At 45.0% G+C, this 24,117-nt stretch overlaps 1 protein-coding gene across 1 annotated transcript in view; it reads right to left on the bottom strand.

Moving 5' to 3' along the window:
• Positions 1 to 23,319, bottom strand: part of dclk2a (doublecortin-like kinase 2a) — a 32,348-nt gene extending 9,029 nt beyond the window's left edge. Inside the window, 5 exon segments of the mRNA XM_084465211.1 lie at positions 1,192 to 1,242; positions 1,730 to 1,837; positions 4,308 to 4,437; positions 18,931 to 19,274; positions 22,468 to 23,319. Coding sequence (XP_084321337.1) covers positions 1,192 to 1,242; positions 1,730 to 1,837; positions 4,308 to 4,437; positions 18,931 to 19,274; positions 22,468 to 22,870 — 1,036 coding nt within the window. The 5' untranslated portion in view covers positions 22,871 to 23,319.
• Positions 23,320 to 24,117: the final 798 nt, after the last annotated feature.

The following is a 24,117-nucleotide window of genomic DNA, read 5'->3' as shown; positions in this document are numbered from 1 at the left end:
GCTCTAGTGGTTAATACTGCATCTCTTCGTGCTTCTCCGCAGTGGGCCAGCACAGTCTACCTGGCTGATGACCCCCCCCCCTGCTGGGGCCACAGATGTCTTGGCTGTACTGCTGCTGTAATACACCCACGACAGGAGGAGGATGAGCCATACAAGGCTTGGAGTCCAAGCACAGAATCCAAGCTAAAAACATGGCGGCTTTTCATAAAAGTTTTACTTGCGGCCAAAACTATCCACATCCAAAATATATTTCTTTAGTGGGTTTATACACAGAATATTTAGTGAATCAATATGAGACGCCAGTGGCTGTATCAATAGCCTCTCTGCTATGGGCCTGGCGTGGAGTGTCCATAGTGGACTAAATATAAGTCCACTTCACTGCCTGAAAGGAGCCATGGTAGCCCATACACCATTGTTGAGGTGAAAGCCTCCTGTTGTTGAAATGATTCATTCACGCAGCCCTGTGCATCGTTCCTGAAGGACCCTCCACCTCCTCCACCTCCTCCACCTCCTCCTCCTCCACCTCTTCATCTGTGGTATTGAAAGCGGGAGCTGCGATGATCCTTTCTCTTACAGGAGCGAGACGTATCTCCAGGATCTATTCTGGGCTGGAGAGGAGAACTTGGAACCACCTACACGCACAAGCTGTTGTGTGTGTGTGTGTGTGTGAGTGTGTGACACATTGTCCTTCTGGGATTCGGTTTAGGGTTTCTAATGAGTGGATAGTAGTAGTAGTAGTAGCTGTAGTAGTAGCAGAAGTAGTAGTACTACTAGTTGTAGTAGTAGTAGTAGTAGTAGTAGTAGCAGAAGTAGTAGTAGTAGTATTAGAAGTAGAAGTAGTAGTATCAGGAGTAGTAATAGTGGTGTTTTTTGGTATTGTTCTCGTGGTTGTAGCTATAGTTAATTATAATGATGCATGAATTTAAGAACAGTATTTTGTATTAAGTCATACAGTAGCTGCTTTAATTCAAAGCAACTTACTTACTTAATTTGTATGTCCCTAATGAGCATTTTGTGTATATGCATGCTGGTAGACATTGAGGATCAAACCAATAACCTTTAAACTGGGACTGGAATACGCCTAGACTATCCATCATGTATGGACATGGTGGATTTTCACTACCACCTGACTGCTGTTTGTTAAGGCGTGCAGAAGGATCCAGTAGGGTGGAGTAAAGGCCGGAGACTCACCCGGAGACCTGAGCGGGGACTGGCTGGTGGAGAAGTTCAGGGGTCTTCTCACTAAAGGAAGAAACAACACACTCAAATGAAAACACTGAGGATCCGGCAGAACCAGAACACAGCGGATTATATTCAGAGTCCTCCATGTGTAATCCCATTGCCGGTCCCACGTTTTCTTTTCCAAAACTACTTACAAGTCTAATCTCATGGTGAGGCTGTAGGCCTGAGTCTCCCCGCAGACACCCCAGAGACGGGCTGTCTTACACTGTCAGCTTATGAAAAGCGTGTCCTTTTATCGTGGACATGACGGCTCGCAGTGAAGAAACCCACCAAACTGATGTCAACGTGTCTGAGGGCACGGCGGAGGGCACGGAGACTCATTAACAAAGTCATCCCACTCACACTGAGGTCTGATGAATGATCAGTCAGATGACATGGATATTTATTAATGAATTACCCCCGTAATGATCTGTTGCTGTAGACGGCCATGTTATACGTGACACTGGGCTTGAGATGAGATGATGATGAACTGGGGAGGGGGGCTCACCTGCTCCCGGGGACTTGCTGCGTCGGGACGGCCCGGGGCTCCTGGAGGCCCCGGCTCTGTGGGCGCTGGCAGAGCGACTGTGGGACGATGACCTCATCCCCCGGCACTCTGTGGACACACACACACACACACACACACACACACACACACACAGCCAGGGTTGACAACAATCCTCTTCATTCACAGATCATGCAAAGCAGTGTGGGCTGAATGAAGGATGGAGGATGGATGAAGCTGTCTACAACCAGGGCCAGACACTAGTTCTGAAGTCTACCGTAACTGATTTTCTCATTTTCACTGGTTTCCATGGTGGCAAAGAGGTGAGGAAATTGAAAGTTAGAAAGAGATATACACACCCATATTAATTGTAATTGTATTTCCAAAACGTTAACATTGTTTTTATTGGTGAAAATAAAGACCTTGGGGGGAGTAGACCGTGTGTGCCTGTGGGCTTTTGCTCTTTCAAAATAAATGATAGAAATTTCAGATTGTTTTTTCTCCATTTTCTCCACTGTAAATCAGGGCATGCATAGTGCATAATAATTGAAATATAACTTCTTCAATAGACAATACATAAAATAGACAATCGTTTTCACGGCATAATAAGGTCAATCAGTGAACCCTGCAGAGCAATGACACAGATTAGAAGCTGGTGGGAGCTGGATGGGGAGGGCTTGAGAGGGCTGGGGAGGTGGTGGGCAATTATTGTGTCTTCTGCATGGCAGGCACCAGCGCTGTCCTGGCGGTGTGGGTGGGCACAGCAGATGTAAGTGTGCGGTAAAACCGTCAGGATTCCCCACCATGCTAGACCTAATGAGAGGCTGTGGTGCAATGACACACCGACTTGTTAACAACCAGACATTCTGACGCAGGCCAACACACAGAGGCAGTAACGCACACGCACACCCACACACACACGCATGACTGATCCGATCAAATGAGATGTCCGATACGCTCAGAGACCGTGTAGCACATGATACACGTGCTTCATGCAGGGAATAGGACTCCTAAAAAAGGTTTTGATCTTGTTTCTCAGAAACAAAGAGTAAAAGTTGTCGTGTTGAGGAGAGTTTATGTGTGCGTGCGTGCGTGCGTGTGTGTTGGAGGTGCTTTGCCAGGGAAGTGCATACAGAGGCCTACTCTGGTTGCCTGGACCTACTTCCTCCTCAAAGTGGAGCAGATCACAGAAGTAGGACGGGACCTTAAAACAACTGCCACACATTTTGGCCTAATTCACACTTTAAAATCTGTCCCGAAGCTGAATAAACTGTCAACATTAGTTAAAATGTCAACAGTTACCCATGAGTAGATGATTAAATCTAAATTAAAAATGATGAGAAAGAAAACTTGCCAAATGGTCGCTAGCTTCTTAAGTTAGCTTCTCGTCCTCACTCCCAGCAGACTATAGCCCAGTTTAGAAATGCTGCAGAGCTACGACTTTATGAATGGGACTGATCGTTTAAACAGGTCAGTTCCTGTCAGCCTGCCTATCTAGGAGGTCAGTTCGCTGGTGTTCGCTGTGCCTTTCTTTTCAGGTACTTTCTACCATTATAATATTATACAGAATATGAACATAATGAACTTAGATATTAGAGCATTTTGGACGAAAGGTCACCAGCACTCCAGCCCCCTTTCCCCTCCTGATTTGTAGGCAGGAAATGTTTGTCAATTATTTGTAATGGGCTCTATGCACGCAACACTTCCGCTTTGGTCTCAGAATGCTTCTACAAATCCGGTTCGGGTGTTACACTGAATTCTGCGACCCAGCGAAAAGTGTGACCCAAGGGGGCGCTGTTGAACATTTTCTGAAACACGCACGAGTTAGCGTAGACAGGCATGAAGTCGTTCAACGTGCGGAAACATGCACAAGCTTAAAACGTAACATTTGTGTGACACCCTGATTTGATTTGATTAGCATTTTACAGACCCATGCTATGGATCGACGTGCTATTGCCCGCTTTCACAAAACCGGGGCAAAAAAAACGGATGACGATACAAATGTTACGTTTTAAGCTCGTGCATGTGTCCGCACGTTGAACGACTTCATGCCTGTCTACGCTTCAAACTCGTGCATGTTTAAAAAAAAAACAGCGCCACCTTGGGTCACACTTTTCGGTGGGTCGAAGAAATCCGTTAGGGTTAAGACACACCAGAACCGGATTTGTAGAAGCATTCCAATGCGGAAGTATTGCGTGCATATAGCCTATTAGATGGTCAAATTCCCATTCGACAAACTAATTAAAACTATGAAAATCTGGATTTGAATACTAAAGCTGGACACTGGCTTTCCGTGCCCTTTTAAGGGCATTCGGCGCGGCGTGTTGTCTTTGAAACTGATAAAGGTCTTCACAAACAAACTTGCCTGGAAATGACCCCCTCCCACATCTTCCAGCCTGCAACTTCCTAAAGGAAAGAGTGCTCCTTTCACCACAGCGAGGAGAAGAATGGAGAGGAAAGACTCGTATAGATCACACACACACACACACACACACACACACACACACACACACACACACACACACACACACACACGGGATGGGCGGATGTTTGTAGGGCCGGTGGTGGAGTTCAAACCTACCAGTCATGAAGGCTGAGGCAGCCTTACCGCTGGGGTCCAGCACAAAGTCATCCTGGGCATAGTGGTACTTCTCTGGACCACAGGCGACAAACACATCGTCCTCGCCGAAGAAGTCCTGGAGACAGGTCATCTGGGGGGGGGGGGGGGGGGGTTGACAGAGGAAATAGGGAGGAGGAAAAACTGGTTAAAGACAACACCAGTGTTTTATTCCTTATTTCCCCACATATTTGATTCATATGTCTTTCCAAATATTCAAACATCTTTTTAAATCACAGCTAGACCAAATTAATAGTATTAGTAGTATAATTATTTTTATCTATCAGCTTTATTCCAGAGTACATCTTTGGTAGAATAGGACTTCCAGTAGTCAAGCCCATCTTTGTACCAAATAGTGGGAATCCTTTGTGGCTGTGGAGTGGGGTCAGACGGAATGTTTTCCGCCACCATCGACACCTTGCTTAAAAAAAAAGCAAAAGGTGCTAGCATGTTACCTAGCACGTAGCGGGAGCGCACACGCCGCCTTTGAACAGCTCTACAAACGCCACTGCGTTGCGCTGCCCAGATGGCTCATCAAAAGAGACCAATTAAAATCAGTGTGTATCACGACAGGGGGGGGGGGGGCGTGGACCCCCTGCGGGTGAGCAGTGGCGATCAGAGAGGAAGGACCAGGCTTGAAAACACTCCAAAACAAAAACATGCACGCTAGCACGGTGGAGGGGTCAGAACAGAACTAGGTACTGACCGGGCCGCATCCTTCTGGGAGTGGTGTAGGAAGGACGGATGCAAAGTGTTTCTGTCGCAAAGTCATTCGTCATTTCCCTCAGTGATTGATTGCTTTTTCTGTTTTTCTAAAAATACGATTTGGAAGACAAAAAAGATTCCACCCACCGTCAGCCCATGGGAAAGAAAAAGTGAAAGTGAGTCGTACAACACATGGAAGACAACGCAGACACACTTAAAACACACACACACACACACACACACACAGCCCACACTCACACACAGCCTACACTCACACACAGCCCACACTCACTCGCACACACATACTCACACACACAGCCCACACAAAACCAAGATAGAGATGGAGAGTGAGCGAAGGAGATGGAGAGAGTGAGGGCGGAGGTGCAGATTGTCTAAATAGGCTGGTGGGTGGAGAGTCAGAGCGAAAGAGAGAGAGAAGGAGAGAGAGCGAGAGAATATATTACAATGACTAAACAGGATAGTGGGTGGACAGCAGGGAGAGAGAGCGAGAGCGAGAGAGAGGGTAAGCATGTGCTTGAATGCCAGGGTATGGCGGAACATCAGAGGTCCCTGCTAGTATGTGGTCTTAGCTGAACATGATACCAGTTCCCTTTGAATCTCCCCAAACTACTGGGCAGCTGCGCGCTCCACCATGCTGCCTCAGCTGTTAGCACTAACAAGCTAACGTTCATGAGAATATCATCAGAGGGCTCTATTGACTTACAGACAGCAGTGTGTAGTGTGTCGTACACAATACCGGGAGGGGACGTTTTCGCTATGAAAAAGGCTGCTACTTGTTGTTTGCATTGTGTTCTCTGAGCTTCAGCTTAGCGTGATTATAAGTATGCCGTTTGATCCAATGATTTATCTTGAGAACCAACCAGAAGCCACCTCTGACCTCGCCAGTTAATCCACGCCGAACACATTGTGGTAAAGAAGTTATGCTGGAGATGACAATACCATGAGCTGATAACCTGCCTGAGAGAACAAAGTCAGGAAGGTGTTTGTGTGCAAGCATGCATGGTTTGTGTGTTGGTGTGTGTGTGTGTGTGTGTGTGTGTGTGTGTGTGTGTGTGTGTGTGTGTCTGTTGGTGTGTGTGTGTGTGTGTGTGTGTGTGTGTGTGTGTGCGTGTGCATGTGTTGGTGTTGGTGTCTGTGTGTCTCTGTCTGTCTGTCTGCCTGCATATGTGTGTGTGTGTGTGTGTGTGCATTGTGCTTGTGTCTGTGTGTGCGTTAAGCTCTGTTAGCATGTGTAGGAGGACAATATGTGGCAGGAATGTGGGGACTGCTGAGGGGAGCACTGTCCCCAGAGAAGCTGTGGCCAGCACTGATGACATCAGCGGATAGAGGCGCTTTCGGCTCCCCACAAATCTCATTTTGAATCTTAATTTGCACTTTGTGTTCAAACGCGATCCATTACATCCCTAACGGACTTGTCCTTGCCCCAGGTTACACTTGTCCTGGGGCCTTGTGGGATACATGGTCCCAGTAGGCTGCACGACAACTTATCATTGTCAAAGAAGCCCTTGGCACACACTCTCTCATACCCACACTCTCAAACAGACAAATCTACATCAACGTCAAAAGTATTTCCCACTGGCCAGGATAAGAGCAATGAAGAGAAGACAACCACTGGTACAACAGTATCGACTTGCAAATAGTTTCAATAAAAACTGTTAAAGATGTAGCCGTGGATTCTGCCCACAATTTGGTTTCATAAAATGTGAGGTTTGATTCAATTGTGTTTTTACATTTTCTACATATGATTAGTTTTTCTACCTGAGGTCTCAGAAGAAAGAAGTGATCCAAATCCTTTCACCATGGTTTTGTTTTTCTTTGTTTACATCCGTGTTTATGTCCGAGCTTGTGCAAGCAGTTGCCATTCAAAGTGCTAGATACAGTATATGACTCATAATGTCGAATAATGATGAATAATGACTCAAGGGAACCATGAGGAAAACCGACTTCCGGCATACACAGTACTGCTAGCAATGCAATGTACTCCTGCACAAATATCTCCCACGTCCCCCTGCGAGTGCGGATAAAAATATCGGCCACTGCACCTTTAAGAGATGAAACCAGTGAACTTGACTTATTGAAGTTAATGAGTCAAAGACAGAAGACACATTCTCTTGCAACCAGTGATCACTCAATACAGATTCCATTAGAATAATTAATTAGACACCTTGAAGAGCGTCTGGGCCGGTGCCAAGGGCAGGTTCTAAGGTGACCAGACATTCTTGTGTCTCCCTGTCAACCAACGCCATGGTGATGGCCAAGTCTTGCCCAATCCGCATTGAGGATCCGTTTAACTTGTAACCTGCATTGAGGATCCATTGTAACTGCTGCTGCAGTGTGTGTGTGTGTTCATGTGTGTGGAGGGCTTGCCCTCTGAGATGCCATACTTTAGCTCTGCTGTTCAGCCAACTGACCTTTTCCCAGAATGCACCTGCCTGTTAGGGGTGTTTTGTTTTCATGTCAGGCACAGCCGCAGGGTGCAAACGGGCAAAGACATAACAAAGACTGTGTGTGTGTGTGTGTGTGTGTGTGTGTGTGTGTGTGTATGTGTGTGTGTGTGTGTGTGTCAGTCCTGTTTCAAATGCCTGGAACGCCGAGCATGTTTGTGTGGAGGACACGCCTCATTGTGACTTTGCTTTCCTATATTTCAACATTAAATCCATTTTCCAATGCAACTGACTAACTGTGTGTAATTTGAAGGTAATCAATAATCTTGATTCATACTCCATTAGAGAACATCCAGACATAGCTGGTACACTGAGAGAGGCTGCCAGTGGTCAGGAGACAGAGTAGATACTCGTCACATCATGGATGACAGGCCAATCGCTATAATGACGAGGTCATGTCTGTGTGTGTCTGTGTGTGTGTCTGTGGTTGTGTGTGTGTGTGTGTGTCCTGGTGAGATTAGTGTTCAGTTCTGATGACCAGGGGAAAGTAACTCTGCCTCAGTCCCTCTGGTTTTTCTGTGTGACTGCAGAGGCACTGGCCTGACCACAGCAGCCGAAACAGTCCGTTGTTAGGGTGGCAGGGATCCTTCCCGGTCATGCAGTCTCTGGATCAGCACCTCCTGGTGTGTCAGTGCAGTCCCAATAGTGCGTTCAGCTGAACACACTATGAGCAGGGCTGTTGCCAACCCATGTAGGGGCGCTTCCTGTCAGGATGCTCTCTGCAGCAGTAGAAGGACTGATGGATCCCCAGGGACTCTGAATTTCCTCAGCTGCCTGAGTTGGTCAAGACTCTGCCTTGCCTTTCTCTTCAGAGAGTCTGTGTGTATTGACCATGTCCTCTGTGATGTGGACTCCCAGGTACTTGTAATCGCTCACCCTCTCCACATTCATCCATCCACAATGGTGTGCCCGTCCCCTGTTGTCATATTCTCCTTAAGTCCACAATCAGCTCCTTGTTTTTGGTGACATTCATGGAGGAGGCTGTTGCCCTGGCCCCAGAGTGACCGCTCAGCCACTTCCCCCAGGCAGGCTTCCTCATGGTTGACTGAGATATGGACCCCCACCACTGTGTCATCCATCAACTCAATGACATTGGAGCTGAATTTGCCCACAGTCATAGGAGTACAGGGAGTACCGTGGCTGAGAATGCAACCCATGGGTTGTCCTGTGTTCAGGCCGAGGGAGCAGAAGAGGTGTGTCTGCCCACCTGGAGCCCGGTGGTCACGAAGTCCAGGATCCACACACAGAGGGGGGTGTTCAGTCCCAGCTCAATCAGCCAGCCAGTCTGGAGGGGACTATGGCGTTGACAATGAGAGTGTGAGTTGTCACTCAGACTGATTGTATTGTAAACTCAGTTTGAACATCTACTTACACACAGACAACCTTTTTAATCCTCTGGAAGACTTCCATAGACAGTTTGTAAAACATAATGATCCCCAAGGGATACCACAAACTGTTTGATGCCAGGCCAGAGCAGACCCATTTTAATGAGATTTTTCAGGAGGAAAGGCTTGCTTGAAGTTCATATTGTTAGGTTTTAAACAAGCTACATTTCACTTTGGTAGGCAGTGCGAAAAACTGAAGTAAGGGATTCAGCATTTATTCCACAACCAATCCAATCTCCAATCTCCCCTTTTATCTGTGTTTTGTTGAGAGGAGAAATTAATGAATTATGAAATTTTGTTTCTTGATTACAACTTATAATGCACTTCAAATCTTCACTTCACTTTTTCAGTGAGGGCATCCAGTTCTGTCCAAGATTATTTGGCATCTACAGAATGAACGCCGTCCCACCCTCGTCTTAATCAGCCCGGGGATCTTTTCCCTCTATAAACTGATTTGTTGTGAAGAAAAAAAGAAAAATCTAATCAAATTCAGAACAAAAGTGATGACTGCAGAGAAAAAGTTAGCGAGTGTGGGTTTATGTAAAACATTTACTCTCAGACACTAGACAATGATACCATGATATGGTTTGTAAGGGTATTACATTTTAAAACTTGTATTTGCTAACAAAGCCCTAACACGTCATTGGCAGATCATTAAATGTCAGTATCTTATTAAAAACTTTAATAAGATAAGAAGTTATGCACTTTTTTGTATAAGCAGTTATACAAAAAAACATATTTAAATTAGCATAACAGCAACAGCATAGCAGGCAAGCCAACAACCCACCAAGGTTGGAACAGAATACCACCCAGGGTTGGCATTTTACATAGTTTAAGGACATATTTTTTGTCCATTTTATGCCCCAATGGATTTTCCGACCGGTAAGGCAAAGGAAGCAAATGCCCTTATTTTGGGTGAATTCAGTGATCCGTGTTGATTGATAACTGCTAAAACAGAGTCAACTCACCCACTTTCCACCAGGCATCCAAAACATGCATCCCCCCCCCTCCCCCAACCCCACTAAAGAATGGATGACCACCACGTTTCGGACAACCAAAACAAAAGCGGCTGAAATCACACAACACACAATGGATACCAACACCACCACCAGCACCACCGCCACCAACCTCCACAGCCCTCACTCCACCTCTCCCTGCCCGTGGCCATGCACTCTTTTTGGGCAGATGCCAGTCTTTTCTCCCCTGACACCCAAACTCCCAACAGTTTTGTCAGTGTTGTTCAGGGGAATCCGATACCAAAACATGATCTTTAATACATGGTAATATATACTAATATATGTGAATATATGCTATTTTGTATTATAATACTGTGCATGTGTACATTCTTAGTTTAGGTGACCTCCAGTGGAATTCAAACCCCTAACACTAATGATAACATGTTATTTGAGCCACAAACACCAGGTGGTTTGCAAACTTGAGGGTGTTTGAATCCCCATTACATAATGATGAGACGGCAAGAAGTTGTATTGTCCTCTGTGTAAACAATCCGTACGCCCCCAAGGTTTCCTGAGAACTGATCCAGTTGGAGAGGATAAGTGACGAGTGTTGCCACGTGTAGCTTCATGCTAATAACGACACAACACAATGGGTGGGTGTGCAGACACACTGCCAGTTGACCTGAATGACTCTTAATCCAGAATTGACCCTGAAAAACTATGTGTGGCCAACAATCAATGAGACGCGGGCGGGGCCACGCGTGGCACAGTGGCTCATTACAAAGCAAGTGCATCGTCACGTTACTAATGAACTCCTGTTGTCTCCTTGTGAGTGTGTGTGTGCGTGCGTGTGAGTGTGTGTGTGTGTGTGTGTGCGTACGTGCATGTGTGTGTGTGTGTGCATTACTGATTGTTATCTAAATTAATTATACCCTCGTTGTCTTGTATTCATCCAACTAATTTCACCCTTGCACCCTTCTGCCTTTTGGTATTATTGATAGTGTCTTCAATAGCGGGAGTGCAGACGTTCTAGGCTGGCCCCAGTGGGATCCGAGCTCCCCATCATTATGGATGGAGAACATTTATTTATGTGTTGTATATACCAACTATGTGAAGAATGAAAGCATCAGCCAGGAGTTATCCTCCATACTAGTGGGCCCACCGGGCCGAGTGAAACCAGGCTACTCGTCTAAAATAAACCCCTCACGCCACTGTTGGCACGGGTACGCCCACAGCACACTCCAGCTAACCTAGTTAGGACCCGGGCTTACAGGGGATTCAGGCCAGGGGGGCATCTTCATCCTCATCATCATTAGAGCCATATCATGCCCTGTCACCTTCTATCAGCTTCAAACACACACACACACACACACACACACACACACACACACACGAGTATGATCTAAAATCAGTTTGTCATAAGATTCCTATGATGCTCTACTTTGAGGAGAGAATCTATTGTGTGCTTCCAGAGGGCCACTTTGAACAAAACACACACACACACACACACACACACACACACACACACACACACACACACACACACACACACACACACACTATTAAACTCAGATTGTCCTAAGACTCTACTATGATGCTCTTCTATGAAGAGAATCTATTGTGTGGCTCCAGAGGGCCACTTCAGACATACACACACACACAAAGGGGGTGGGGGGATGGCTGGCATTGTAATGTAGGCCTCAGTCTACACGTCTTCCCATTGTGTTCATTCTGCCCTGCCATTCTTGGGGGGGGGGGGGGGGGGGTGGTTGGTGGATGACATCATTGTCGAATCGCTCTACTTTGCTGAAGATACATTTCCCCTCCGACTATTATCTATAATTTGTCGAACATTAACCTCATCCCCATACATTTTGCATGAGGTTGAAGAGATTAAATTTTTAGCGTAATGCTAAGCATGAAAGGGAAGATTCATCAGCAAACGTTGATTTAATGTGCAAGAAGGCTTTAGTACAGATCAGGCTTATGTTTATTGAAACTAACAAACTGTTATCGATAGCTTTAAAAGACCCTGTTGTGTGTTGAGGTGTTGTGTCTGTTTATTACTCTATAAAAGTACATGTATAGCTGGAGCCACAGTATACACACACATTTAGAAATCACTGCATTGTGGAAGCCGCTAGCTATATTGGATTTGTCCCAAACCTGTCTGCCCACATGGAAATACACTATCTTATTGAATCTCAGGCCTTGCGCTTGTGGCTTCAGGCTAGGTAAAGGGAAGTGAAAGATAAATGTTTAAATCCTGCAAATTGACTGTGAGGCATGTAGAGAAACACTATTTGCTATGAAACAAAAACAATGTTTTTCATAGAAATTTAAATAAACTGCATTCCCACAAAAGCTATTCAGAAAACCACTGTACATTAGCAAAGCAGCGACAGCATAGCAGGAAAGCTCACAAGAAAGCCAAAGAGAGAGAGAGAGAGAGAGAGAGAGAGAGAGACCTGAGAACTTAACAGACAGTTAAATTAGTCGTGTTTCTCCTGACTCCTCCCCCCTTCTTGCTGTTCGTACTCAACACAACCATCTCAAGCTCTCAGCTCACTGCTCTCAATGGACCAAGGTCCAAGCCCTGCACTTGTATTGTGTATGCGATTTTATTTTGGACCTGAATGAATGAGTTTTCATTCCTAAACCATCCCGACACGATAGTAGATACAATATGTCTAGCTAGGCCAGATTTAGTTGATCTATCATAAACTGTGTTGTGCTGCATATATATATATATATATATATATATATATATATATATATATATATATATATATATATATACACACACAGTATATATATAGGCTTACATATCAGATGAAGCATAGGTCAAACAATAAGCACTCACTGCAAAAGTGCAAAGGGGGTGGATCTGTGGCCTGTCATCTGAGTGTAAGGCAACCGTACTCAGGCCCAGTTGAGATTGCCTAGTGTGAGCACAGGCCCAGTGGTGGGGGGGGAGAAAGGGAAGAAAGGGAAGGGAGAAAGGGAAGAAGAGGGAGTCATTTGGCTGGTACACCAAGACGCCTCCCTTTCTCCTCCGAGCAACCTGCCTCTTATTCCTGCTATTACCCCTCTTAGTGCTCACCCCCTTTCTTCCCTTCCTTCCTTCCTTCCTTCTTTTCCTTCATCGAGTCTTTTGTTCCCCGAACCTGCCTCTCATTCCAGCCATTCCTCCTCTTCCTTACTTCTTCCCTTCCTTCTGTCCCATTTTCTTCCTTGCCATTTCCTCCCCACCTCTCTAGTCCTACAGAGCTCATCTTGACCGGCTTATAAAGCCTCATCTCCTGATGTGAGAGTAAATGTGTTGAGGTGTCAGCTCCTCTGTGGGCTATTAGCAAACTGGGGGTATTCACACCCCAGTCTTACCATCTCCATGGGCCTGAGGTTAGACTGTGCTGGTAATAACAGCAGGCTGACCTACTCCATGGGCCTGAGGTCAGACTGTGGTGGTGATAATGCCCCAGTCTTACATTCAATATGGGCCTGGGGTCAGACTGTGGTGATAACACCACACTCTGACCTACTTCATGGGACTGAGGTGGTGTAGCATGTAGCTCAAAAGACATCATTGGACACAGCATCACTGGGTGTGCTGGCCTGTGCTGTGGTATAGCCTAAATGGCAAACAATGTACACTATTAATCATTACTCTGAATCAATCACAACCATCAATCTCAACAATCATTATTCATTCTGTTCACTTTTCTTCAGAGCTGCTGATGGCTGGGTGGATTCCTTTGTAAAAGTAATACCTGAATAAGTGCTGCAATAGTGTTGTGTTCTACTTCTGCTGAGTCAGCTTTCAGGTTGTAATGATGCTCTCCTTCTGTTAAGAGACACAGAATGGATGTCTTCGCCCTGATAAACCATGATGCTCAATTACCATTCACTTACACAGCCTGACACGCACACGCACACACACACACACACATACACACCTGACAGCTGCACTTTCACCCTTTCTTATATCGTGTGTGCGTCTAATTGTCGGGTAGTGGCCAGGGCCCAGTTGGAGGATGGGTGACAGTGTGTATGTGTGTGTGTGTGTGTGTGTGTGTGTGTGTGTGTGTGTGTGTGATGCTACCCCCACACAGGCTAGCTGGAGCCTGATTTGATTGTGTAGGAGCAGATGGTAGGCTGCTGCTAGGAGGCATCCTGTGTGTGTGTGTGTGTGTGTGTGTGTGTGTGTGTGTGTGTGTGTGTGTGTGTGTGTGTGTGTGTGTGTGTGTGTGTGTGTGTGTGTGTGTGTGTGTGTGTGTTGCTGTCAGCATTAACAACACATGGAAAGTAAGGGCCTATCAGAGCTATTAGTCATTGGCTAAATTATGGATGAGGTTATGGGGAAATGTAAAAACAAAAATAACAAACGCAACTAATATTCTGTATTGCTTTAAGGCATACAAACTAAGAATGATGCGCACAGCGTTAGTTTGCTTTTCCATTGATCAACTTTGTTGTAAATGGTCATTATTAACTTATGATTTCACTCTATCTTGAATCCAAATTGGAATCACAGTAATTCAAACATAACAGTCACTAGAGAGAAGGGGAAATCAGGGCTTGTCTGTATAGCGGCGTGAAGTTACATTCTTTTTTTAATAAAAAGAATATCTCTCTGTTCTGATAGGTAGGAACATAAATACAATACAGCCCATGAGGGACAGGGGGAGGCCAGCCACCAGAGAAGGGCTCCAGGCACAGTGGGAAAAGAGGCTTATCGATGGGCCGAGCTGTCAGATTAGCTGGACATGTCCAGCCTCCAAACCGCCACCGCTCCTGGATTATTATGATGATTATTCAGAGATGAAGAAGACCTAACCTGAACTGGACAACATATGCTGCAAAGTCATAGCTCAATGTGTCAATGCTATTTCAAAACAACAAGAAAGCCTGCTTAGGTTACTCATTACTGTACGACACCTAGCCTATAGCGCATGAATCAAAAGGTGCATCTATAGAATTAAACTGATAGGTAGAATACAGGTGTCATCCACTAGAAAGTGGGATAATTCAAAAAGGTAAATAAGAATCAAATGTACTTTATGAGTCCCGGACGGGGAATCCTGCAGATGTCGTCTATGACATGAAAGACAAATTCAGACCCTTCATATTGAATCGTCTTCATGGCTCATTGACATCCTGTCAGCACTACCCCACTGTGGCTGTCCAGAGACCCGGCCAGATGGTTGACTTCCTTGCTGTCATGAATCTCTATGGTAGAGAACGTCCGTTTTAAATGGTGTGACATGAGTCTAGAGACCATGAACAGGAGTGCCTCCCCCAAAGCCCCCAGTCCCGCCCATCATTCTGCTGTCTAGCGTTGGCTCAAGGTGACACATGTTCCACCAACTGGAGGTGTGTGTGTGTGTGTGTGTGTGTGTCTCCTGTAGTGGGCTAGTTACACTGGCAGATGGGGGACATTAAAACAGATGGGGGGGGGTGGGGGGGGCTAAAATACCAAACTTCCTTGGAAGATTTCCAATAATCTTAATGTAGAAATTCCTCACCTCGGTCAACGTAAAAGAGCTTTTGAACACGTTTTCTTTAATCCAAACGAACACACTGCTTTACTACAAAGATTCTGCTCTTATTATTTTGAATTACATGGATGGGTTGGAAGGGTTCTTTTATTTTATTTTATAGGGTCTATAAAGTATGATGAGTTTAATAGCATATAGATAAAATGCATAATATATCATCTAAATTCTATAGCCAAACCGGATTTAGAACCAGTTATGAAGTGCTACATATTGGACAATAACTAATCAAAACGATAAACGTTAACACAGGGACGGCAGGAAATTCTTGTTGTGTTTCACTGACCTCTGTTTCTATAGGCATGTTAGGCAGACTGAGGACGAGCCATTGAGTTTATAGCCGTATAAACACTTTACACATTAACCTCTAGCATTGACCGGCCATTTAAAGGGAGACTACTGATTTCATCTAAAAGGCTTGCAATGGAGATGAGCAGGAGCAGTTATACAACGGGAAAAATGTCCACCACTTGTTATTATTGTTTTGTATAGCCCACACTAGGAGATTCAAGAGTAAAACAACAGGATGATATCACATTTCTGAAACGCTGCATGACTAATTCATTATGGCGCCATCACCAACTTTAAAAGGACATTTAAAAAAATCTGCATTCACGATTCTTAAAGCATTAGAATCAGCTGGAGGTAAAACAGGCCAATTTGTGTGGTTTTGGAATTGCTAATGCTGAACCAATAGAGATTATTACAATATCTTCCTCTTTAAAAACACTTTGTCCGAACAATAAAATAACAAAAAACACATTAATAAATGTAATATTTCCCTCAACATTTGTGTACGATGCTAAAGGCATTTCCTTAATCCCCTGATATTAGCATATTCTATGTCGTGGCAGACAGTTTTGCTATATCTATTGAAGATTAACATAAAAAGCCAGAGATGTTGGTTGGGTGGCGGCCAGAGATGACTGAAGTTCCATGTGAAGTCCCGACTCCCAAGTATCAATGTTTCCACCAGACAGCCTCTAAACATCACATTAAGTATTCACAGTTAGCCGAAGAACAAATTCCTTGTGCCCTTATCAAGAAACGTCAACAAAAAAAAAATGGACACATTCCAACAGACAAAACAGTATTTCAAAAATGTTTTGAAAAGATAAACACACGAGTTCCAGGGCCCCAAACCCCCCTTGAACAGTCTTCACACACATTCATCACTGACAATCCATTTAATCTATTTTTCTCAGTAATGTAATTTAACAAACATGAAAACCAAATCCCCATAGTGTCTGTGTTTACAAGCAATGGGTAGAAGTTGGCAGACACTTTGATTTGCCCTGTGTCGGACCTGGGATATGATGCAGCGTCCCACAAGTATAAATACACAGAGCAATCTCTTCTGGGTCACTGGTTTGGGCTGTGTTTAAGTGAATTAGTTCAAAGTAGAAATAGATGTAGTTCATGTGAAATGTGTTAAAGGTAAAGCATTTATAAAACCAAGATACTAATGTAGTGTCAGCTCAGATATCTTGACCTTCTCTCACTGCTTTGGATGTGATGCTTTCACTTTCACTGGCTTTGCACTAACAAATGAAGGTTCAACATAGCAGACCTTAACGTAGCAACCACCACTACAAAACAGCACTCCATGCTCATGAAAATAACTGTGTTAATGAACAGGCCAGAAGACAAAACACCAGCTCAATATGTCAGCACAATGTACTTCTGATTACTGGTAGTATGATTCAATAAACATTAGTACTGCAGGGTTTTTAAAAGGACAGCACCCTTCCTTATTCATAGGTCTTGTGACCAGAGACGAGGACACAGGGGTAACAACCTGCTGAAATGGAAAATAAATATTATGATCATGACTCATGACTCGCTTGCCCAATGGACTCTCCTGTCAACACTAACTCCCTTCACTAAACATTAGAAAACAGGAACAGGACAGGACACAGGAAACACTTCACAATGCAATGTCGACTACTCGTCAAACATCTTGTAGCATATCAAAACAAGACCTTGAATATGGGAGCTGGCACATTCCCAGAAGACCCCACCCCAGTAACACCCTTCAGTGAGAAGGGGCCAGAGGAGGAATCATGTTTTTCCAAATGTCCCCTCATCTAATATACAGAGGCGAGGCTTGGAGGACACATGAGAACCTCATATTACTACTTTATGATTCCCAGGAGGGTTGGTCTGTACAGCTGAGCACCAATTGTGGATGACTAATGTGGGTGTGTAAGCATGGGAGGAGTCTATGATGGCCGGTACAGCCAGAGGCCTCAAATATAAAACGTATTCATTACTACCTTGTTGGAAATAACCGTGCTACGCAATTACGTGTGGAGGTTTAGACAGCTAACACAGCTGAATCACGTTTATCGCATCCCACTGGCTCTCGCAGAAAACAAATGGGTCCTGAATGTTAATGGTGGACTGAATGTTAATGGTGTATCCACAGCCTCTGAGAGGCTGTGGATACATTATCAGTGCCATTGAGTTGGGCTATAGGAGACTAGTATACGGCATTTCAGAATGTTAGTAAACAATAGCCGTAACGACACTTCCGGGTGGCAGAACGAGCGGCTACCACTGACCAGAAGCCATCCAGCCGGCTGTAAACACAAATAATAATAATAAATAATAAATAAATAAATAACAATAAAGACTATGTCACACAGTCAACAAAACATTGTTGTTGATCTGAAGTTGAAACGATGACGAAAACTATATTAATATAATATAATATATTATATATATATATATATATTAATGAGACGTCCCGTAGCACCCCGCAAGAAGAAAATCATTAATTCAAGCCATTTACTCTGTTTTTTCGATCGTGGAAGGGTTTGTTTACTAGTGGTGCCAACGGCGAACGCATCGGCTTTTGCCACCCGGAAGAACATAGTGTGACGTCATGGTGAATTGCCGTATATTGAGTATATTGAGACTGAGTATATTGTATGCTGCACAGCAGCCGCCATGGTTACCCATACCAGCATGGCCTGAGGTAACCTTTATAGCAGCGGTATTATTGAAAAGCTGCCAAGGGATATATAAACAGTAATACTGTTTGGATTGGAAATACAAGAATATCGGAAAATAACAACCTTATTTTTTTACACAGGTAACAGCAAAATGATTACTCAAGAATAAATAATCCAATCTACCATACATATTGTACAATACTTTGCATAACAAAAAATAATGTTTAAGGTGAAGGCATATGATATCCCTATGGCAGCCATTTAAACATATTCTTCAAGGCAAACAATATGACACAATGTTCTGTTTAGGGTTTAGAATTAGGGTTTGGGAATTTGGGTTCAGGGTTAGAATTAAGGTTTTAGGGTCAGGGTATAGGGTTAGAATCTGAATTAGGGTTCTGGTACGGATTTAGGGTTTAGGGATAGAATCAGGATTAGGGGTGTATGGTTAGGATAAGGATTTAGGGTGTGGGGTTAGGGGTAAAAATCAGGACCTGGGTTTTAGGGGTTAGGGATTAGGGCTGTACAAGGTATACACAAAACCAACAAGCCCACAGCCCCTACCTGTTTGCCGTCCAGCGTGTACAGTCTCTTCACCAAGCCCGTGTCCAGCTTGATGGCGTTGGTGATGTCGGTGAGCACCTGCTCGAAGGAATGCGCCGTCTTCTTGTTGAGCAGGATGCGCACGGCCTTGCGAGGCTTAGCGCCGCCTCGGATCACGGTCACCAGCTTGGGCTTGATGAAGTCCTTGGCCTCACGCTGCAGCAGCAGCTGCTCGCCGCCGATGCCGCACAGCGCAGAGAGCGAGCGAGACGTGGCCGTCTTGCCCACCCACCAGCTGGGGTGGACGTTCTTGGTGTAGTCCAGCCGACGGTAGGGCTCGTTGGAGGCACACACGTAGCTCTCGCCTGGAGGAAGAGAGGGAGAAGAGACAAGGGTTGTTTTGAAAAAAGTGTTGAAAAAAAAAAACGGATAGTCTAGTAGTGGGTGATAATCTAATGGAGGGTTCTGGGTTTGAACCTCAAAGTCTGCAGTCTCAATGTAGGCATCCCTGAGTGACATGCCTTATACCATACCTGCTGCTTAACGACATTGAATCTAAAAAGACCCCTTTGATATCATCATTTATTCACATCACAGATCATCACACACAACTGCAACATATACTAAGGCAACATATTCAGCGCAAGTCCAACAAAAGTACTGTACAAGATATAGAGCAGGGGCTCCTGCAGGAGGAATGCAAAGTATGCGTTCACATTGGTCCAGTGCTAATCGGCTCTCCGCCCGATAACAAGGACTTCCTCAGAGGAACAAGGAGCCACAGTGAGGCCAAGCCAAGAGTAACCCTGCCTTATCCTGCAGCCAGGCTCACAGACCGAGCGACTGGCCTTTATCCAAAGAGCACTTCTCTTTTGTCAGCATTTCTTTGTAGACTTTTGCCTCTCTGGAGCAAAGTCATGTGACGTATACTGATCCTTAACTGAAGAAACGAAAAAACCTCCACACCTCTGTTTATGTGTGTGTGAAAAGATTCCTTGTTGACACTTTGAGAGCACAGGGAGGACACCAAGCAATGACTTTCACTTGTACTGTTTCTTTAGTTTAACATTTTAAACTAGATTTTCTAGGATCACAATTTGACATATTAGTGATATGAACCATATACATAGGCTTGTGTTTGAGGGCCAGACCAGTTGTAAAGGACAGTTAATTGATCTTAAATATTAAAGAAGGTAAACAGTTGTATCATGCTAGCTTCCAGAATTTCCCTTTCAGTATAAGATAAAGTGTTATCTTCATTCATTGTATAATATACAATCTGCAAAGGATAACACATTCAACCTAATATAGTTGTACAGCTAACAGCACACTTTCTTCTTGGGTTATCTGATGTGTGTCAAGGCCAGTAAAGTAAAGGACAGAGCGAGAGAGAGGGAGAGAGAGAGAGGCCCCAAAGTATCCCATGACACACGGCTTAAAGAAGCTAGCAATTAACCAGAGGCTAATTACCAGGCAGGGACACAGCTGGGAGGACCTTCTGCTTTCAAACTGTGACAAAATGTTACCAGGTCGTCATCAATTCAGGGACAATGACAGGATTAGTGAGATGGTGGTCTGATAGAGAGGGAGGGTGGGGTGGACAGCTCTGTCCCCGTGGGGACACAGGAAGGTCTCAGGTGTGAGGGGAGGGGGTTTCTCAGCTGGGTGCACCTGAGGTCAGTTTTTCAAAAGGCATTTTAAAACCAGCCAACCAGCTGCCCATTGTTGTGGCGGTTACACGGTGCTACAAGCACAGCCGTTAACAGTTCAGGGGGACACCACGCCTCCACATGGACCCCATGTGAAGGACGCTTGATTGGGCTTGCATGGGGGAAATGCCCCAGCAGGCTTTGACAAATGGAGGCTGCACCGCCAGCTGCTGAAGTGTGCAGTAATGGACCTCCTCCCCTCCCTCTGTATTAGATAGCAGGGGAACCACACAGCCACGCTGGCCCAAGAATCCAGACAATCCGGTCTGCTTGTCTTTGTTATTGTGTGGAACCACTGGTTTGTTGATCCAGAAAGGCCATGCACCATACTGAATCCAGACCACCTCTTCTTAAATTAGGCAGCCCCGACTTTGTGTGGGTTGGTGTTGACCGAGAGGAGCAATAGCAAAACTGTCTTATAGATCGCACCAACTGCCGCAAAACAGACTTCTCTTGACTGCATTGATGTGTTGCAAGGGCCAGCAGCACTGACCTAAATCTCCCACCAGACTCCCAGCGGTGCAGGGGGTTAGCTTCTTAGGATGCAAGATGAAAATACTCAAACAAGTGATGAAGAAAAAACTAATTTACTGCAGGAGGAGGTCAGAGTAGGGGGAGATTGTGTGTGAGCCAAACCCACACACCCACAGATATTAAAAACACCAATCACAGCACACTTTGGGGACCAAAACATAGAGATGGACTGATTGTTGCCGGGCTGTGAATGTCACCGCAGGGGGTACATTCAATGAGAGGAGGCGTGCAGGAGGAGAACTGTAGACTACTTTACTTGAGTCAGCAGAGACGCTAATACATGACTCATCTCCATTAAATCTCTGCGTTTGCCTCACTGGGGCTCTGGTCTGAACAGCAATATAAAAGCTGTTGGCATTGGTGCTTTTAGCTGGTAACTGTTGTCTTCCATTGGATTGGCATCGTTTTTCGTTTTCATTGCCATGATTCAACCCACAAAAATAACCTAAATAAATATTCCACGGGTGGCTTCGGGGACTGCCCGGAGCTGATGGGTGACATTGACATTCTGAATGCCTGGATGGTTGGATAGCTCAGTCAGATGTTTACCCTGCACAATCACAATCACTCTCACTCTCACCAAGCTGGACTGAGACCGATAGAGGTCTAGGCACGAACATGACCCCAGGCTTAATCCTAATCAAAGTTAAGGTGTATACTTAAACTGTACCATGTGTCATATCAAAACATAACCATGGTCTTGAATATGATGTATAAATATATGAATATTCTAGGGGCTTCTCAGAGGTGGGTCTAAGCAGCTGTATCTAGATGCCCAAGGGATGCTCCTCATAACTTTCAACCTAATGGCTGAAGTCACACAGCACATGGTTTTATTGGCTCGCTTTAGTTCGTTCCAATTAACCCCAGGTCAAACGTTATAGCTTTCAAACGCTATACATGAAAAGTCCTACCCCGGGCGAAGCCTTATCCTGCAGTCTATAGGCCTACTGCACACTCACACATATAGCTAAATCGTGTAGACTGTAACCTATAACGTTAAATCTGAGTGAATTTACTTTTGTTGATTTTATTTGACTTCAATTTAAGTTATAGTCGTGGGGCATTAAGTAATTAAGGGAAGACGATTTGCCTGGGCCTACAGGGGGGGGGGGGGGGGTCAAAACATTAAATAGCAGCTGTATGTTACAGCACCATGCAGCCACCTTATTTCAATGCACTTCCTTCCAAGAAAGAAGCCTAGTTCAACCTATGAAGGCTACAGACCCGTATAGGATTGGCTAACATTGGAATTGGCTTACACGTATATTGGAAACGCAACACTGAGTGGTTGCAGTACTTCAGTGAACCTTACCCTCTACTAATTGATCTAGACTCGAGATCTTCTTGCTTCCATCCGCGGTGTACAGTGCGCGCACTCCGTGGGGGAGGTTCACGTTGTCCGACAGGGACCGAGTGAGTTCCATAAGCAGGGCATCCATTGACCTAAAACGGTCGTTGGACACGGCGTACACCAGACCCTTGAAGTACTTGTCCCCATTGCGGTAAAAACGCACTTTTTTGGCTTTCTTCTCCGACGTGAGGGATTGGAGGGTGCGCGCTCGGTAGAAGCTACAGTGCGCGCTGTGCGCCGGACTGGGCACCAGACCGTTACCCCTCAGACTGGAGTGGGACCCGGAGGCGCTGGCCTTAGATGACCGGTGTTTCTTCTCCCTATCTTCAAAATGTTCAAATTCCATAATTCTGCTTTGAGACATGCTTTGGTTGCCCAAACAGCACACAAAATCAGGATGAAAAAAGTGACTACCGCAACAATGTTGTAGTATGCCGGTGTATGCTGCTTCTTCTCCTCGAGTTCAGCGGCAATTTCCCCGGTGACAAGAGCAGCAACAACTTGTTACCTTACCATCCCCTTGTGCAAACGTAGCCTACTTATTTATCGAAAAAGAGGCAAGGCAGTTCAAAATACATTTAAATCCACAGAAGAAGAATAAAACAAACTCCCTCTTGGTTGTCGAAATGAGATGTCAGTAAATGTGGGTGATTGAAAGCGCTGAGAATGATGGCCCGCCTTTTTTGACAGACATTGTAGGTCTACTTTTGTAGGTAAATGCCACGAAAAAGCTTTCAAAACTCATAAGGTCCCATAACAGCTGCTAGGTTTCCCTTTTCTTTTCGCAGCCCTTGTTGGGTTGGCTGCGTTGAAGCATGTTGAACCACCGCAGGAGAAGCTGTCAGATGAATGAGAGAAGGAAGCCGGCTTCGGTCGCCGCAGGGTCCTAATGCAACCCATTGTTCCTCCAACGCATTAGGACGTGAATGGTGACGCGTAGTGCAGTCCTATGAGATTACTCAGAAATAACTCGTCCCCTGGCCATGGTACAAAATACAATCGTGACACATGATATTGTTTAAAATAGATGGTATCCGTCTCTAAACTCTGTTTCAGGGTACTATATATTGCCTCCTTTTTGATCGACAGGGGGCGATCGATTGAGCGATTCGTTGGTTTTATATGGCTAGACGAATTGGCTAAAAGGTATTACCGTGGTATTTGTTTTACCTTTTGCCTGTTTATTCGAATATAAACTTTATAAATAAGTATAGCTGTAGGAAAACTGTGTGTGTGTGTGTGTGTGTGTGTGTGTGTGTGTGTGTGTGTGTGTGTGTGTGTGTGTGTGTGTGTGTGTGTGTGTGTGTGTGTGTGTGTGTGTGTTATCGACCAGCTGGTGCGGCCCCTCCCATCCAGCTTGGGTAAATGATGTAGAGACCAAGGATTAATCACTTCGAATGGTTATTAGGCATATTCTCATGTGCAATAGACATTGTTAAATTGTAGGCTATTTAAGTAAGGGTATATTTAAGTAAGGGTATACGACCTAAAGAGATACAATTCGTAAAGGTGGGACTACATTTACGTTTGTTATGGTTAGGGGAGCAGAGTAATATGGGCGGGCAGCTAATCGTCATGGGTCCGTTCCCAGTTCCGTGATCCAATAAAATC

This window comes from Micromesistius poutassou, assembly GCF_964030765.1.
Source record: "Micromesistius poutassou genome assembly, chromosome: 3".
NCBI lineage: Eukaryota > Metazoa > Chordata > Actinopteri > Gadiformes > Gadidae > Micromesistius > Micromesistius poutassou.
The sequence above is the reverse complement of the archived record's forward strand: the minus strand, read 5'-3'. Positions and strand labels throughout refer to the sequence as shown.